This window comes from Euleptes europaea, chromosome 6, assembly GCF_029931775.1.
Source record: "Euleptes europaea isolate rEulEur1 chromosome 6, rEulEur1.hap1, whole genome shotgun sequence".
Classification (NCBI taxonomy): domain Eukaryota; kingdom Metazoa; phylum Chordata; class Lepidosauria; order Squamata; family Sphaerodactylidae; genus Euleptes; species Euleptes europaea.
The window spans coordinates 51,812,460-51,832,112 of record NC_079317.1 but is presented as its reverse complement, the minus strand read 5'-3'; the positions used below and the strand labels follow the sequence as shown (position 1 = coordinate 51,832,112).

At 42.1% G+C, this 19,653-nt stretch overlaps 1 protein-coding gene across 1 annotated transcript in view; it reads right to left on the bottom strand.

The window, feature by feature from the left end:
- Positions 1 to 19,653, bottom strand: part of LOC130479485 (cytosolic phospholipase A2 beta-like) — a 51,321-nt gene that overhangs the window by 27,681 nt on the left and 3,987 nt on the right. Inside the window, exons 2-10 of the mRNA XM_056851885.1 lie at positions 11,436 to 11,508; positions 8,472 to 8,608; positions 7,947 to 8,078; positions 6,451 to 6,509; positions 5,545 to 5,587; positions 5,273 to 5,336; positions 2,944 to 3,071; positions 1,624 to 1,728; positions 137 to 174 (exon numbers count right to left, since the gene is read on the bottom strand). Coding sequence (XP_056707863.1) covers positions 137 to 174; positions 1,624 to 1,728; positions 2,944 to 3,071; positions 5,273 to 5,336; positions 5,545 to 5,587; positions 6,451 to 6,509; positions 7,947 to 8,078; positions 8,472 to 8,608; positions 11,436 to 11,508 — 779 coding nt within the window. The remainder of the gene's footprint in view (positions 1 to 136; positions 175 to 1,623; positions 1,729 to 2,943; positions 3,072 to 5,272; positions 5,337 to 5,544; positions 5,588 to 6,450; positions 6,510 to 7,946; positions 8,079 to 8,471; positions 8,609 to 11,435; positions 11,509 to 19,653) is intronic.

Below are 19,653 nucleotides of genomic sequence, written 5' to 3'. Positions count from 1 at the left end.
GACTGCTAAAAAGTTGACAACTTCTTCCAGTAACTTGTTTGTTATTTAAGCAGCCAGTAAGGTCCCTTCCCTTCTGCATGCCCTGAGGCTAGTACTGCTATTAAAGAGCACATTAATGAGAAAGAAGAATACTTACCAGTCAATTACCTGGAGTTGCAATTCCAAAGTCTCACCCTGAAACCAAAAGATATCCACATGAAGGCAACATAAAAGGACAAATGAAACAGACAGGTATGTGGCGTGCTCAGCAAAGGGCTGTTTGCACATGATCAAAAATCTATTTTCCCTTTAAAATGCTTGTGGACATTCAGGGAGCCTGAATTAGTGAAACTGAGTAGGGGCTGAAGGGTTAAATCCCCCTTTTCCATCCAAATCAAGGTTCCATGTGCAAATTTTACAGATAGCTGTATCTTTGCCACGTCTGTTTGGCCTTAAGCCATCAGAATGATTGTACTCTAACAGAGAGGTGTGTTGGATCTAAGAGTCCAGGGTTCAAGGCCTACCTACTTGGGGCATATGCTCTGTGGGCAGGTCTGGGTGAGTCATAATTTCAGTTCCCTGTCTATAAAAAGTGAACACTATTGGTCTACCTCACAAGGTTGTGATGAGATTGAACAGAGCAAGACTGTATTACTTTTCAATACACACACTGCTTTAGTTTGTTAATAACAGTGTCAACCAGAAAATATTTTATGGTCATAAGCTACCACTGTTCTTTGTTGTTATTATTTTGATCAGGTAACTTCGTATTCTCTGATGACTCACTGCCTAATCTCATGAGGCTGGCTACTGCCAAGTCTCATAATCCACTAAAAGTGTATGTCAGAAATTTCTTTCAAGTTTTGGCTATTATTATAATATAAAAGTTTAATTAAATATAGTGGCAGTGAAGGGCACTGTGTTATAGCTTCCTGTCCATCCATTCGCAATCCTTTGTGTGGTTCATCTGTATGGACAACACAGATAGATATGATCAGGATGCTTTTGAGAACACCACTCAAATATCTGAGCCTGTTCTTTGACATACAGTTGCCCTATAGCCTACTCTCTTTCTAGCGACAGTCATGAAATTGGCTAATATTTGAATTTAGTTTATACAAAGTTGTACTATGCATTAATGATTGTGTAAGGGCTGCTGGGTGACCTCAGGCCAGTCACACACTCTTAGCCTTGACCCAGCAAGTATTTGGATGGGAGACCTCCAAGGACTACCAGGGGCATGACACAGAGGCAGGCTATGGCAAACCACCTCTGAATGTCTCTTGCCTTGAAAACCCTGTGGGGTTGCCATATGTCAGCTGTGACTTGACTACAAAAAAGGAGCAGAGGTGATGGTGATGATGATACCAAGCTTCACGAGGGTTCAGCAAAGATAAAGGTGAGACAAAATAATCAACGGTTCTTGTAGGTTATCCGGGCTGTGTAACCGTGGTCTTGGAATTTTCTTTCCTGACGTTTCGCCAGCACTGTCCTTCAGTGTTACTACTCTGAAGATGCCTGCCACAGTTGCTGGCGAAACGTCAGGAAAGAAAATTCCAAGACCACGGTTACACAGCCCGGATAACCTACAAGAACCAATGAACTCTGACCGTGAAAGCCTTCGACAAAATAATCAACACTTACCTTCTCAGTTGGTAGATCTATTTCAACTTTTTGTCCCACAGGAAGGCATTTCAAGGGTAGAATTAAAAGGTAATTCGAATCATTGTCCCCTGTAGATTCAACACTCTAAGGGAAACAACAAAAATCACAAGATATTTACCTGATCACACAAAATGTTTTAAATATATTGAAAAATAAACACTTCTAATGAAATATTTATTTATTTTAGTTTATTTTTAACTTTGCTTTCAAACATGAAATAAGATCCCAAAGCATATGCAGAGGATACCTTAAGATTTGCCCTTCAGCCCAGAAAAAGCCAACCTGTCAGCTCTGATCTGGTGGTGGAACATGTCATCGAGTTGCAGATGACTTATGTCAACCTCTTAGGGTTTTCAAGGCGAGAGAGGTGGCTTGCCATTGCCTGCCTCTGAGTAGCAACCCTGGACTTCCTTGCCGGTTTCCCAACCAAGCTTCTGAGAGCTGACAAGATCAGGCTATCCTCTAGAGATATATAATGGAAGCTTCTGACTCTAGTGCTTTTTTCACTGCTTTTCACAATCTGATCTCCTGGATTTGCCTTTGTTTTGGTCCAACTACTGCTTTTGCTGGATTGTAGCAAAGCACTTTGCAATATAGCACAACTATACCTCAAATTTAATTTGGTTGAACTAACTCTTGGATCCATCTAAACTGTACAGCATCTGAGTTGCTAGATCAAAACAGAATTCTTGGCTGCAACTTAGCTAATTTGCTGGTTAGATAAGCAGTGGGAGCAGTGGATCTGAAATTCAAAATCAAGCCTTGGTAGTTTTCAGAGACTGACTATAGGAGTGCAAGTGAAACAGACATTTCCACTGCAACAAAAAGGATGCTTCAGGCCTGTAAAAGCTAGAAAATCAAAACAAAGAGATCCCTCCACTGTCTAGTGAAATGGTGGTGGCAAAAAATATAGAGGATGGACAATCTCAGGTGATTAGATCTGATGTTGTACTCAGGACATGTTTGTGGGACAGACACACACCAGTTGCTTAGCTGATGACCAAGAGAGATTTGCTAGAAATTTAGGGAGACTTCAGATTAGAGGGAGGACTATGTTCTGTGCAGATCTGGTGCCATTATCTTTGTAAACAGATGTCCCAGACCCTCCAATAGATTCCCCATTGAAAGTAATGGTCCCGAAGCACTGTAGCAAAAAAAACCTCACATGGATTTGAATCCCAAACAATGTTCCTGGATACAAAAGCATAACAAATTTTTTCTTGGCACACACCTGTAGTGCTAATGTATTTATTGCATATTCCTAATGCTACCCACATGATAACAAGCAGGGACCATTACCTGAAGCTTGGCTTTTAATACAGGTTCCCAGTTCTTTATGCAGTGGAATCGGAAACAGTGTAAATCACTGGTTGTCTTCTGTGTTCCTTCATAAGATTCGTGTACTGTAATTACCACATTTTTCTTGGCTGAAAAAAAAGTTATGTAATGTATTTGTACTCCTAGACAACCTGTAGCTGAATATTATTTGTTCCAAAAGATAGCTACTTTTTAAATTTGTAAATTAGTTCTAAAATGTTCTCACCTCTATTTGACACTGTTCTGTAGCACCCTAAAGGATGCCAGTTTAGTTTGCAACCATTTCATGCTATTTTTTTGCATGTTGGTATTTGGTTAACTGGATATTATATGGTACTTTCCTCTAAATGTAATGAGACTATGTAAAAAAAAAAAAAAACACCTTAATTAAGTCCAAATATATTATTCATAAACTATATGTAGCAACAATAATAATATCAATTTACACAAACCCTATTCAGTTTCTCATACCAGATATGTATTACTGCTATTGTTACCCATTAAGAAAGTGTCTTATCTAGCCTATAACTTAAAAAATATCCAAAACATGCCAAAATTAGTGTTTTACTGCTCCTTATTTCAAATCAAAATTTCAAATGTCAAATTTATACATGCATTTTAAATACTGAAATATCTTCCTTAAAATTAAAAATTGCAGTGTTTTAAATAGTCAGATATTTTAGAGGTGAGTTGCTACCAAATGCAGTCTATTATGAAATTCAGTAAAAGCATTGTTATCTAACACTCAAACACACATGAAGAATGTGGGTTCCTAGTTAATCATATGTGGCAGATACTCAAGCTTATCATTCAGCCACACTCCTTACCCAAAGGAATTCACAGCAACCAAACATCACTCTATTGGGAATGCCACTGTGACAGTCCACATGTCTGTTGGGATCCTTCCCCCACCCAAGTCATGGAGTCATCCTTCACTGCAGGTGGACATGAGCCATCTGCTCAGGAAAGAAGAACCCAAGGATGATGTCAGCTGACAGCAAACTGTTTGCCAGCAGCAAACTTGCTGGCTGGAGACACAGAAGTGGGGCTCACACAAGCCCAAAGTTACAGGGTTATGGTGGGAGAGGGAAGGATCTTGAGAGCTCTTATCTGCTCATGAAGTGCCTATAAACTTCATTTATATGGGAAAACATATATTCTTTCATATGTATGAACACTCATAAAGTTATGAGGTGCTATGCTCAGGTAAAGAGCATAGCATCAGACACATATATATTCTGCACACACATGGAAGCTTTGGGAACGTTGGCATCCACAACTATAAGAAGCCAACAGATTACATACTTGCCTGGTACGGGCTTTCCCCAGTAGAGAAAAACAATGTCTTACCTTCACTGTTAGGAATGTGGATCACAAGAACAAGTGCTTGCTTAGAGACAGCCTCGGGCAATATCTAAAGGCTATTCTAATGAGATATTGAAGTAGACACCCAATGTGCATTGAATCTACGCCCCTGACCAAAAGTGATAAAGGTTCTTGCAATCCTTTGTTCAAGTGTGTAAATTGTCCTGCGCTCTGGGCAGTTTTCACCCGGTATGTATATTGGGCCTAATAAACAACTGCTTTAAACTTTCAACCTCCTACTGTGTTATTTTCATTGGGAATTAATACGATAACACAGGCATTTCACTCACAAGCCAGCTGAGGCAGCCATCACACACACACCCCCACTCTCAATCTGAGCTGTGGAGGCATGGACCGGCTTGACCAAGTGATATTTATGTCATATCCAGCCCACGTAACAATTGAGTTCGACACCCCTGGGTTAGAAGGACACTAGCTAGCTACCCATGCATTCCTGAGATTCGGCATATGGGAACAGTGGGGAGAAGGCGCAGGCGAGCCGCCTCCTAAGGCCATTCCACGTACGCCAAAGAACAAAAAAAAAGCAGTTTCGCAGCTTTTTTTTTTTTTTTTTGTTAAACGGGGCCTTTTGCCCCATAGAGAACAGCAGGCTGCGCCTGCTAAAAAGCAGGCGCTGAAATGCTGTTCCCGGCGCCGGCGTAATGGGGCGAAAGGGGACAGGAAGCCTCCTAATGGTGGCTCCTCCCCCTTGCCCGGGAATGCCCCGGGAACGCCCCCCACGCCAAGGAGAGACCACGCCAGAGGAGGGGCGAGGCGCAGGTCCACGGCATTCGGGCACCGATGGAACTGCCCTCGCCGCCAGCGTAAGTGCGTCTTGTTGCGTGATTAGATGCACTTACGCTGGCAGCAAGGTCACACCACCTCCTAAGAGGACTCACACACACCCCTCAGGAATGCACGGTACATGCCTAGGAAAGAGACCAACCTTTCAAAAGCTTCTCATTCTCAACCCTGTCCACTTTTACTTCCAAGATGGAAAGTTCACGGGCCTGTGAAAACAAGAAGTAGAAACTAATAAAATATGTCCTGCATCTAGAGGAAAACAGAAAGTATTCCTACATTTAAAGGAATCATGGCATTTATTTTATTCCATCAGCTTTTTAGTGCCATTCTAAAAAATTCCAAAAATAACCCTGACAACACAGAACACAAAAGTATGAATTTGATTATTATTTTAAAAAAACAAATCAGTCTTACCACCAGAACTCCATTGGAAACCAGATGCTCAGGAGGTCCTGGACTAAAATAGAGAGAGAAAAGAAAAGCCCAAATAAGTCTGAACTTGCTTAAGTTATCAGCATTTTATAACATGAGTCTCTGGAAGTATATGATGAAGAGTTATAGGTTCCGGACCATATGGAAGCCAAAATGTATGTCTACAGACAAGCCTACCCACAAAACAGAGATATTAATAATATTCCTAAAAGAGGAGGGGTAACAGGGAACAAGCAGGCATATCAGAAAGGAATTTACATGTTATCCTTTGAACGACCAGGGGAAAAAATAGGACAATCTACTGGCTGAACGTGCTGTTGTATGTACTAGAGGAGATCACTGGTCCATCTGAACTGGTACCCTGATGTAAGCAGAAGATATTGTGCAACACTGACAATATATGGAAAATACAACATGAGTGCCACTTTCAGCTTCAGAAATGATCATATTCATGACTGAATCATAAAACAAAAATGGAAGATTATAGGCTTCATGCACCTGGTAGTTTTCTGAGCACTTTCCTTGCATTCGCTGCCCATAGTCACCATCCCCTCCCCCAATGCACTACCAGAGGATTTTTTATTTTAATTGGCAATTGGTGCTGATGTGGGCAGGTTCTTAAAAATGTGCACCCTTCCTATTCACGTGGAATACAAATATGCTCGTACTGCAATCTTTACAGAAAGATCATACCGGGCAAGGTTTGGAAAAGAAAGAGGCAATTCAGGAAAATTGTGGAAAGTGAACAAAGATCCATCGACAGACAAATGTGAAGTAAAAAAACAGTAAAACAAAGATTTACAAAAACACAGATGCCAAAAATGCCAATCCAAGATCAAGGATTTATTATTCTTTTCTTACCAGCCTTGCATCTAGAAAATCACTTACGTTGCTGCCAACTTGAATTCCACTTCCAGACATTCATGATTACAAACAGAGTCTTCTTTCTGACAACATTAAGGGTTAGTTACCAAATGATAATCTGCCTGCTTAGTACAGGATTCTGATCAAATCAGGGCATAATTTACAAATCTGTTCCACTTCGCTACCATCTTTTCCGTCTAGCACATCCTAACCATACCTGTTGTCCAGGGCAGTGGTCTTCAACCTTTCCATACCAGAGAACTTCCAGAGTTGCTTTATAATTGCTTCAGATTTTTTTGATAAAATGTTAGTGGCAACTATGTCTATTAAAATCAACAAAAATTGTTTAAGTTGAATTGAAGTTGTAAAACATTTCCACACATTCCTGTATCAGGAATCAAATCTGATTTGGAATGAAGGAAAAATTACACAAAACTAAAAAATGTAGTATTTAGAAAACACTATATATCTACCTTAACTCAGAAAATAATGTATGTCTATTCCAATTTAAGAATGTTGCATGAAAAGCAACATATATTTAAATATTTATGTCTCACCCCTCATATAAAAATTCTATGAGACCATTCACAACATGATAAAGAACAATAAAAATGAAAACATAACAAAAAGAATTAAATTTCATTTTAAAAGACAGCAGCATAGGTAAAACAAAAGATTGTGGCAGGAAAACCAAATAAGTATAAAAGTAGCATAAAGATCTTTAAAAGTCCTAAAAATCAGTACTTAAAATTGGTGTAAAATTAAGAGAGATCTTTAAAAACCCTAAAAATGACACCACTTAACTTATAAAATGCTGATCGCATAAAAACAGTGGTGGCATAAAACTGTACCTTGGTCCAAGACTGTGTCCCACTTTATAGTTAGTAACCAGCAGTTTTGAATGATGCTCAGAAGCAGATGAGTAGTAAGTGGAAAGCTTTTAAAACTAGGAATAAGTTATCCCTGAAGCTTATATCTCAGGCAGCCCATTCCGAAGGAGGGCAGGGTACAACCGCGGTGGCCGGGAGCAGCTCAGCCCTGCCACTTCCACAGAGGCTTCCCGGCCGCAAAAATAAAGGAAAAGCAGTTTAAAAAGTAAAAAAAGGGGAATACCCCCATAGCAAACAGCAAGGCTATGCCACCCAAAAAAGTGGCGTAGCTATGCTGTAACTCAAGGGCACATTCTGGGGTCCAAAGGGGTTAGGAAGCTGCCCCCAGGAATGCCCCGGGAATGCCCCCCCCCCCAAGCCAGCATGGGCTCCCGCTTCCAGGATTTCACTGCCGGTGTAGTAGCACCAGAGCCCCGTGCAGTGGCATGGCTTCCTGGCACCAGCGTATTTGCCCCCGCACCAGCGTAGGTGCCACTTTATTCTGTGATAAAATGGCACCTATGCTGGCACAGAGTCACACCTGCTCCTAAAGAGCTTAACCCACCCTTTCAGGATTTCAGTCTTAGCTGACACATTTTGAGCCAGCTGAAGCAGGAATCCTTTATTTTCTGTTAATTCTTTAGCCCTCACCTTTGGTCTTAAGCAGAACAATTCAAAGACTGTTCCTCCAGGCTGGACTTTTGTTAAGTCATAATAAACAATAAATATTGACTCATCGTCGGTGAATGGATCATCATCACAGACCTCCAACCTTAAGACATTCTGGAACAAAGGGGAAATAAAGAATGTTATTCTCCTTTTAACTGAGATGGCAATCCAACCATTTTTTATGTAAGCTACATTATTTAGAATACATAGATTGGATCCAGCAATACATCAGTGGAAGGTGCTGATGGCTATGGAACTCCCCAGCTTTCCCCTCTCCCAGCAGGCCTTTCCAACCCCAGGAAAGATTATTCCTGAAGCTGTAGGACTCACACAGAATAATAGCCACACAGGTCAGGAAACTGCAGTTCCTAAACCAAGAAACTAATGTTCTACAGTATTGTTTAATAGTCATCCCACCCCACCCCCCACCCCATGAACTTGTTGAAGGCTTTATAGCCTAACAGGCTTTCCAGAAAACTGAATGATTCCCCAGTTATCTGACTTTACCTTGATCGTAGGTTGAATTCTAAAGTAGAAAATCTCATTCCAGACTGGAGTGTCACAGTTTTTGATGGTTTGGGTTCTGAATTGCTCTTTCAATGCTGTCATCAGACTCAAGGTCACATAACAATCAGATGCAGACACTGCAGCAGGGAAATGGAGGAGCCCATTTATTTATTTTATTTATTAAAATATTGATATGCTGCCCATCCCAGTGCTTAAGGCTTCTTCTAAAAGCCTGACCAGCAGGCAAGCAATTAAAACCAATCAAGCAATTAAGGATACCAACTATCACTCTCACCATCACTATAATACAATTTTGATTAGTTATCTGACGAATGTCCACCCACAGAGGAATGCCTTGCATCTTTTCCAGAAGGAGGCTAACAAAGCAGCCCTCCAAATCTCTTTGGGGGGAGCCTTCCATAGAGTTGGGGCTGTCACGGAGAGTGGACCCAAACAGCCGCCAACCACACAACTCAGATGAAAGGCTTATCCAGGAAGAGGCTCTGGAATGGTGCACAGGCTTATAACAGGAAAGTCGGTCTTTCGGGTAGGCTGGCCCAAGAGTGGGTAGGGATTTAAAGATCAAAACCAGCACCTTGAATTGGTCTTCTAATTGTGAGAAAGCCACAGAGTGCCTAAAGGCAGCAGGAACTGTATACTATTAGAAGAAAGGTGTTCCATGTTTGTCCAGTGAAGTAATTAATAGGCTAATCTTTATCTTATTTTATCTTATTTTGTTGTGAGCAGCTTTATCTGTTTACCTATTGAATTGAAATGTTTTCGACACTTCAAACCAAATTTGTCCTGCCAAAGATTTTATTTCACCTGTTTTAAATGGGCTCCTCGTTGCCATTTAGTATGACATAGCTGTGGGATCAGCTCAACTATGTTGTGCAAAGCTTTTCTGTCCCATGCAACAATATGATTCTATGGACTGCAAACATTTTGACCTACTCCAAAAGACAATCATGCTGATTACAGTAGCTGATAATAGTCAAAGCATCCAAGAGTGTTGCATAATCAAAATTACCTGGGTACCTGACAGGCATTCCTGTCTATGACTAATGACCTAAACCTTTGACCTCCTGTGCACTGGTGAAGCAATATATTGTAGCACTCTTTATGGAATCTTAAATGCCCCAGATGCTTCTTTTTTCACTGAGGGATTGCTTAACAGGTAACATAAAATCGAAGAGTTCTTGCCTCAGTTACCTGTGATTTGGTTTACCCAAAGGATAGAACTAGATGTTACAACCAAACTGCAGCCTGAGATCCAAAGCACACAGTGTTGGAGGAAATAAAGACCCCTTTAAAAAATAAAGACCCCACAATGGTTTGGAAGCCATGCCCTCAAGGAGAAGTCCCACACTGCTACCTCATGAGCAGTCCAAGTATCTGTTCACTCCCTCCTCCCCATCGCTACCCCTTCTGTCAGGGAGGGTTACACTCCATGAACATAAAAATATAAATGCCGTGCTGGATCAGACCAAAGGTCTATCAAATCCAGTATTTTGTTCACACAGTGGCCAACCACAGCCTGTAGGAAGCTCACAATTAGGATGGCTGCAACAGCATCCTCTTGCCTGTGCTCCCCAACAACTGATACAAAGAGGCATACTGTCTCTGGTACAGGAGGGAGTAGATATCCATCATGACTAGTAGCCGTTGATAGCCCCATCCTCCATGAATTTGTCCACTCCCCTTTTAAAGCCTTCTATGTTGGCAGCTATCACCACATCCTGAGGCAGCAAGTTCCTCAGTTTAACTATGTGCTGCATGAAGAAGTTCTTCCTGAATCTCTCACCCTTCGGCTTCAGTTCTAGTATTATAGGAGGGGAAGAAGAGCTTCTTCCCATCCACTCTCTCCAGACCATGAATAATTTCATAGATCAATATCATGTCTATGACTAATTATCACAATTTATTTTTAGTAATGCCCAGTAAAATACAATACTTGCAATCCCCCTGTGAGGTAGGGACAGAGAAACACATAGTACAATGACATCACATCTTACTTTGTATTAAAATAAACATTGTGAGGAAGAAGAGAGGAAGATACACAGAGTGGCACCAATTGTGTCTCTTGCAACATCTAAGTCTTCCCTTAGCGGCATCTGTACTATTTGCACTACTGCAGCTAAAGACAATTTATACAATCATCAGACGAACAGGCTGAGATCCTAAATAGACAGAGTTGGAAACAATTAGGCCTCCTTCCCATGCAAGGCATTGTAAGAACCATATCTCTATGGATGAGAACTACACCAATTATCTTTCCCATTCAGTTTTTACGATCTTAGAAAGGCAGGGCAACAATCATTTGGGAAAGACCCTCAGAACTGTCCCATCCTATGCAATATAGAGTCTCTAAGTAGATGAGAGTGGGCATGAAGTGCCCTCTTAGTGCCATCTTGATTGCTTGGGAAAGACCCAGGCAATCAGCCCTGCATGCATCTTGGAGTTTAAGCTTCACACATTCACTCCCATACTGTCTAGCGATATGGGATCACAGCTGGGAGAAACAGCTTCCATTACATCAGCTGCACATGTGAAGGAGGCCTCTGCTCTGCTAAAATCATCGGGGCATATTTTCACTTCTCTTGGTGAGGCTTCTCTCAATTTATACCCAAGAATGATAACAGATCCAAAGCAACTTAAAAGAGTGGAAGCTCCTCAGACAAGATTGAAGCAAAACATCCACTCTCAAATGGCAACAAATCTTTCATATTTGCTGGCGTTTAAGCCAATCCAAGATTTCTAACAATAATGTCTGTGTTACTATTTTTATTTAGGGGAGGAAAGGAAGTAGCCATGTTGATCCATCAAAAACATTCAAACACAATCAAAGTATAATAGCTTTGGATTAGAACCAACCAAAATAACACAAAATAGAGAGCACTGACGTTTATTGCCCCTTGAGCATATTTTGAATCAGGGGTGCAATGAAGGATGTTCACAACTTACATGAATCTCTAGAAGATATATTAATGGCTTTTATTATCCGTACAGACAGCAGGAAAACTGGAAACTCTTGGTTCTGCAACAAAACAAAGCCAGTGAATTACAGGTGAGCCAGCCTAGGACACTTGTGGCTTTTCGCTACTCTGTTTGAAAGGACACAGATTTAAAAAACAAAACAAAAACAGGTGTTCTGGGCTTGGACCCTGACATCTGACATCATTATAGGCCTCCAAGCATGGCCTGCAGATCACATCCATCCTCTGTATCTAGCCCACCAAGTCTCTGATTCTCACTCTCTCGTAGCATTCCCATTTCCTTAACACAATGCAGAACTCGAGGATTCTCTGAAAGCCTAGTCGAGATTAAAAGATCAGCAGAAGCTGTTCTGACAGGCATGCAAGATATTGTCCAACATCACTGCCAATGTTCCCTTCCTATGTGCAATCACAAAGCTGGGTATTTTAGAGCCTCATGCCCAAGGGAAAGAAGACAAACAGGCAGGCAGGTAAGTAGTCTGGCAGTGCAGAACCCGATGGTTTCTTCCCATTCCAAGTCGCCTTCAATCTATAAACCAGACAGTGGTGCTGGACTGACCCTCTGGTATCACTGTACCAAGAGGATTCTAGGCTACTGTTCAAGATGTCCAGGTGGGACGATTTAGTGTTTCCTCTCCTTACTTGCAGTCTTAGTAGGGTTGCCAACTTCCAGGTACTAGCTGGAGTTGTCCTGCTATTACAACTGATCTCCAGCTGACAGAGATCCATTCACCTGGAGTAAATGGCCGCTTTGGCAATTGGACTCTATGGCATTGAAGTTCCTCCCCTCCCCAAACCCTGCCCTCCTCAGGCTCTGCCTCAAAAATCTCCAGGTATTTTCCTACCCGGAGCTGGCAACCCTAAGTCTCAGACATGCAAGGACCTTTCCCTCCTTCCTTCTCCTTCCTACCCATCAGCCAACCTACCAAACTTTCATCTTATATGCAGAGATTGAATCCATGAACAGAGAACTATCCATAGATATGGCCATGTTAAGAATTACATATATTGATTATGATGATTGTATTTGTGGTTTACTTTATAAGCTACTTGAAGCAGGAGATGCAGCACAGACATTTCTAAATAAATAAATATATGGTTGGGACCATGGGCTCTCAGCATCACAGCATGTAGAAGTTCCCAGGTTCAATATATGGCAACTACGCCATGAGTCGGAAGCGACTTGAAGGCACTTAACACACACACAATTAAAAGGATCAGGTAGTGGGTGATGTGAAAGACCTCTGCTTGAGATTCTGGAGAGCTGCAGCCAGTCAGAGTAGGCAACACTGACCCTGATCGTCTAACTAGGATTGCCAGGTCCATCCTGGCAACCGGCTGGAAGTTTAAGGGGGCAGATTCGGGGAGCAGTGACGGGCATCCCCCATGCGATTATGTCACTTCCAGTTTATGCAGAAGTGCCAGCATTTCCACACATGGTTTCCATAGAGTTATTTCACAAGTGCTAGAGTGTCCCCCCCAGTGTGATGCCGGCACTTCCGCATAAACCAGAAGCGATGTCATCACATAGGTGACGCTAATCGCTCTCCCTCCTTTCCTCCGGGCTGCTTCCACCTGACAACCAGCTGAGTTTCGGTGGGCAGCAGAAGCAATCGGCCTGCCACTACTGGGCAACTGGGAACCCTAAGTCTGACTCAGTATCAAGTCGCTTCATGCATTCATGTATTCAAACAAATAATAATAATATGGAGCTGCAGGCATATAATTTTTGCCTCTACAACAGTTTGCATTCATTCCCACTATCCTTTTCTCTCTTCCTTCGTGGCTGTCTTATCTCTTGAAACAGAGTAGGGGGAAACAAGATCACCTGGTCCCACCACACTGCAAGCCTGATGAAGACTGGGCCATCACAGCATTTCTTAATAGCTAAATTCATCTCTACAATGGTGTCAGCCTCCACGGTTCAGACCAGGGCTGCTGTGATGTCTAGTTTGGCCCTGAGTGCCTGACATTGCATTCCATTTGTCAAGTCACAAAATAATATACCCTACACCTTCCAAGGGAACTATTTAAATATGTAAAGTATTGACAGTCTAATCAGCATTTATGCTTGAGGTTTCATTAACATGAAATACTAAACTGCTCAACTTCCACCTGATTGCATTTACTTGAATTTAAAGTTGCATAATCTGCAAAAATAGTTCTTCCTTGAAAAGCTTCTTGTTGTAACATACATTCAGTTTGTTTTGGAACTAGGCTACTTATACTCCAACATTCTGTCCAGTTATGTCTGCATACAAAATTGCTGCCAACACCTTTTTTATGAACAAGATTGGTAGGCTAAGAACTACGGGGAAAGTAAGTGTTATGTAGTGGTAAATAAATTGCTGAGTAAATAACCCTATTCACACCTTCTCCAAAGTTCACAAACCAAGATGGAGACCCAAAGCAGCTTAAATCTTTCTCCTCTTCTCCATTTTATCCTTACAACAACCCTGTGAGGTAAGTTAGGCTGAGTGTGTGTGACTGGCCCAGTGAGCTTCTATGACAATGAATAGAACATGGGTCTTCTAGATCCTAATCCACTTATCCCCAGCCACGAGACATACAGTGGAATGCATGCATAGTGCTCCAATGCACGTACCACTGTATTACATAACTTCTGCACATACAATTGGGACCCTGACATTTTCAGGGTTCCTATTCATGCAGGGAGAGTACAGCCAAGCGGCCAGACACACACGGTATTCGCTAAAGAGGGCTAATGAAATTTCAAAATAAATGATTCTCAGGCCTGGGCTCTGTAGAGTTATGACTGTCAGGGTTTCACCTGAAGTTTCAGGGTTTGATGTCGCAATCCTAAGCAGAGTCACATCCTTTTAAGCTTAGAAGCAGGGTTGCCAGATCCAGGTTGGGAAACTCCTAGAGATATAGGGATGGAGCCTGGGGAGGTCAGGGACCTCAGAGGTGTACAGTGCCATAGAGTCATCCCTCCAAAGCACCCATTCTCTCCAGGGGACCTGACCTCTGTAGTGTGGAGATGAGGTGTAATTCTGGGGGATCTCCAGGTGCCACCTGGAGGCTGGCATCTCTACTCAGAAGGGTAAACTCTGTCTAGGCTGGACAGTTAGCCTCCTTCTCAGGGTCTCCAGTGGAAACACTAACATTTCAAGCAAGGGGACAAAACCAAGGGGACAAACTATTTTCTGCTTGATGTGCTTTTGCTGCTAGCTCTACCACCATGTTTATCAGCATCTATCCTGATCCACAAAGTGCCAAAATGCTCCAGTTCCCCATAGCTCCCACATATCTCACCAACCTCCATCTCCTTACCTAATAAGGCACCACCTCTTAGTTCCCAGTTCCATCCATCTTAGGTGACCTGGAAACTCTACATACAATTCCAGAGAAGCAGCAATCATTGCCTGTACAGGGAATGGTGAGGAGGTGGAATGCCTGGTGTTAATATTATTTTATTTCCCACAGGCCTCTCGTGAGCTGAAATTATCTACACCATCTTTAGATGCGCACCACTTAAATTCCCAGATTTTCTTTACTTGTGTCTCTCTGCTATAATTAATTGCATTACCATATATCTAATAGTGAATGGCTTGTGCCATTCACAAAAACCGTATATCCAAGCTACTAACAGGAAAGTTGGGGGTTTCATTCATGGAGGATAGCTCTATCAGTGGCTAGTAGCCATGGTGACTAAAGGGAACCTCCACATTCAGAGACAGTAAACCTCTGAATACCAGTGCCAGTGGGCACCCTCAGGGGAAGGCCTCAGCCTCTTTGCCCTGTTGTTGGCCCTCCAGAGTAACTGGACTACTGGTCTGATCCAGCAAGTCTCCTCTGATGCTCACGGAACTCCCTAATCAAGCATAAAAATACAAGTTTGTAAACCAGTCAAAAGAAACACACATATAAATGACCGGATAAAACTCTCCTTCAACATCACATTTCAAATAAATCAACGTTTTTCCTGTCGGCTTTCTTCACAGTCTAACTTCACGCCCATGCATAGTAATGGGGAATACTATGACATGAATTATCTTGATTGCCAGTGACACATTCTTACACTTAAGAATCTTTTCTAGCTCCTTCATGGCGGCCCTTCTCAGTCTCAATCTCCTTCTGACTTCTTGGTTGCAGTCTCCCTTCTGGTTGATGGTGGAGCCAAGGAATAGTAAACCTTGAACAATTTCAGTTTCTTTATCGTCAACCTTAAAGTTATGTAATCCATTCAAAGGTGGTCTTGGTACTCAGGTGTAATCCTGCTTTGTTTTATGGATCCCATGGACTGTCAAAAAGACAAATAAGTGGGTTCTATATCAAATCAAGCCTGAGTTCTCCCTAGAAGCTAAAATGACTAAACTGAGGCTATCCTACTTGGTCACATTCTGAGAAGACAAGAGTCACTGGAAAAGACAATAATGCTAGGAAAATTTGAAGGCAGCAGGAAAAGAGGAAGACCCAACAAGAGATGGATTGACTCAATAAAAAAATCCACAGCCCTCAGTTTGCAAGACCTGATCAAGGCTGTTAACAACAGGATATTCTGGAAGTCATTAAGTCATAGGATCACCATAATTTGGAAGTGACTTGACAGCACTTAACACACATGAAGAAAGGCACTGTGTAAACTTTTATTTCCTGAGTAGCACACAAACACAGTTCTGCTGTGTTGGCTATGCACTCTGCAACCGATCCTACTTCTAGGGTTGCCAGTTTGCAGGTGGAAATTAAAGTAGAAAATTATGCTGCAAAACCTCTCTGGAGTTTGAACAGGTGGTAGTTATGGGCTTGTGCTGTTTTCCTGACTGGAAGGACATTGGGGGAAAATAAATAAAAATAACAAATAAAAAGGTAACACAAAAACAATTTAAAGCATTCATCCAGCACTTAAAAAACATTAAAGGCTGACAGCCTTCTTGAAGCATGGGTAAAGGGCAAGGCAAATGATCCCATCAGCATTTAAAAGCTAGTAAGTGTATCTGTGCATTCAATCTGAAGGCAGAAGGAAGTCAAATTCAGTCCAACAAACAAAACAAAGCGCCAAGCCCAGTTTATGGATTGTTTTATAGGCACCCAACCATTCACTGAGTATTTGCATAATGTTAAATTATTGCTGCAGGTGCTATGAGTCTTGAAGTAGCTGCTTAAGCAAGGAAACTGTAATTATATTACAAAGGAGAGTGGAATCTTCCCCTTGGATATCAGGAGTTTCAGGTCTGAAAGAGTAGCTGACAAGTAACTTTCATTAACCATGGTGTGATATATCTGAAGAAGTAAGCTGTAATTCACAAAAGCTCATACCCTGCCAGAAGTTTTGTTCGTCTTTAAGGTGCCAGCTCTTGGGAGGGTCTGGCGGAAGCCCTTGCCCCGGGTGCAAGAAGAGGGAGGGAGCCAGCGCAGGCATGGTGAGCGAGGGCATGGGGGGAAGGAGTGCCACCGCACTGCGGCACAGGTATGGGGGGGGGGGCACTGCGTGTCCCACTTGGTGCATTTCTCTCCGCCCCTGGGGCCACCAGCACCTGGCTCCAGTGTGTGGGGAACACACCCTCCCCCCTCCCCACCTGCCCAGAGCGCTCCTTCCCCCAGCTCAGTGCCTGATTCCAGTAACCTGTCAGGAAAAGGGGCAGAGAGTCTGAAATCAGGCATACACATGCTGCCCACTCAAGATTACCCCAGCTGTGTTATCTATTCAGAAGATGCATCCATGGAAAGTTTTGTGTACAAAAGTGGGGAAGCAAACTACTGCATAAGAAGCTCTATGGATTATGCAGATAAGTCTTCAACTTGAGGCTTCAAAGAGGTTGAAGAATTCTCATTATTCCCATTCCTCATTGACAGTGCAATCCCTGACCCCCCTGCATTATCCTTTGTAACTAAACCATGATCTGTATATTTGGGGCATAAAAAACACCCACACTTTATATGTGGGGCTCAGCAAGAGGAAGAAAATGAAATATGCTCTCCAAGGTGTAGCTGTCATGGGACCATCCTACAAATATTTGAAGTGGCTCTGTAACTCTGGAAAGGGAGCACATCTGTTCAGTACTACTACTATTTAATATCTATTAGGCACTGTTGGTACTTCTAATGGACATTAATCAGTAAGAACAGTCTCATTTACTACAAGAGTGAGATGTGCATCCTTATGTTGCATTTCCCCCCCCCCCCCAAAAAAAGAACTCTTGCATGAACAAGAAAAGAGACTGTTGTTTTCGGATGCACTGTTGCAGGCAACCTATTAAGATTAAGACTTCCTCTCAAGTGTGGAGTCCAGACCCAGGTGAGTGCTGCTCTTGATCTCAGCCTAAGGAAATTACAATAGTTCTGTTGTCTGTTTTTACAATAGTTCTGTTGTCGAAGATTAAGTGCAGAGAAAGATCCCTCCAACCAGGAGCTGAAATTATTGCAATGAAGTTACAGTGTTATGGCAGCGATTTTTCAATACTAGCCCCTTGCTTGATCGTATTTAATGTCTATAGCCCTTTTAGACCCAGTCTGAAATGTTTAGAAAGCAAATCAGTCAAATCAAAACTGCAGTTTCAGTATGGAACGTAGGTTAGGATGTTCAATACTTTTTCGGTGTTAGTGCAAATTGGTTCAAGACTGCATACAAAATTGTATTTGCATCCAGCTTTGTTAGGAACATGCAAGTTAGAATTCTGCACCAGACAGCTATAAAGTGCCCATTGTTAAAACATGTGTAACCACAGCAAGTGTTTCCAACTGAGTGGAATTTTCTAACCTTTGAATTCACAGCATGTCCAGGAGTTTTTATTAGACCTCTTACATATTTAAAATATTTAAAACTTGAATCATGGGTTTCTGTTTTCAGACTTAATATTTATAAACATATATACACATGCATACCCACATAGAAAAGCATTTCAACAGAAGTAGGTGTAAAGTGACTAGTTACATTAAATGAGTCTGAGGGCTTGCTATCAACGTCATATTGCAGTTATGTCCCTTCCAAACTCTGGTCCAAATATTCTGGTGGTCATTCTAAAACTCTCCTTGCTTTCCAGGAGTCTGCTTATATAAGACTTACATGATCAAGCATTATGTATCTTTGCTACACCTTTATTCTTAAGATATGTGTGCATTTTCATGGCCAAACCTCATTCTCACAATATTTTATTAATCTCATGCCAGACCATTTTCATTCTCATCTGGTACGGAAAATACCAAATGTTTAAACTACTGAAAGATAAGGATTCATTTACCATTTATATATTGCTGTAAACCTGGGCCAGGGGTTGAGGGCGAGATGAAAGTATAAATAAATAATAAACAGGCCTTCAAGACTATGATCTTCAAGATTACACTTGTTTCCGGCTTTAGAAGTGCAGTTACCAAGCTTTGCAATAACTGCCCTTACTAGAATGCAGCATGAATTCTGTACGGTTTTAATTAGGCTGCTGCGATACCAGCAAATAGAACACTACAGAATTAAATGTTTGGTGAATGGATTTCCAGAGCAGAAAGTACACAAAGCAGGAACCTCCAGCAGCTGACATTCTCACTTGGCTCCTGGCAGGAGTCTGCTGTCCCTAGGCACTAGAGAAACTCTCTGATGCCCCAAAATGCATTAAAAGAGGGAAGAGCAGGATGGCCATAATTCAGGGCTTTTTTTCCCATGTATTACTTCCCCCACAGAACTGTTGCCACAAAAACAATTGAAAGCCACCAAGTACTGCTCTAGGGGAAGCAACACCATCTGAGCCAGTTACGTAAAAAACACACTAGAATCCGACACAAGATGCAGGACAACTAGGGTTGCCAACCTCCAGGAAATAGCTGGAGATCTTCTGCTATTACAATTGATCTCCAGCCAATAGATATCAGTTCACCTGGAGAAAATGGCCACTTTGACAATTGGACTCTATAGCATTAAAGTCCCTCCCCTTTTCAACCCCCGCCCTCCTCAGGCTCCGCCCCAAAAATCTCCCGCTGGTAGCGAAGAGGGACTTGACAACCCTAACGGCAACGATTAACAGAGGACATCTTGCCTCTGCTCTCCACTTTAAAATGTGCCACATCTGCCATGTCTGTTGAAGAGACCATTTCAATTTCAAATTCAGCTTCAAGGAGCCAGGGTGGTATTGTGGTCAAAATGTTGATCTAGGATCTGGGAGACCCACTTTCGAATCCCTACTCTGCCATTGAAGTTTGCCAGGTGACCTTGGGCCAGTCACACACTCTCAGCC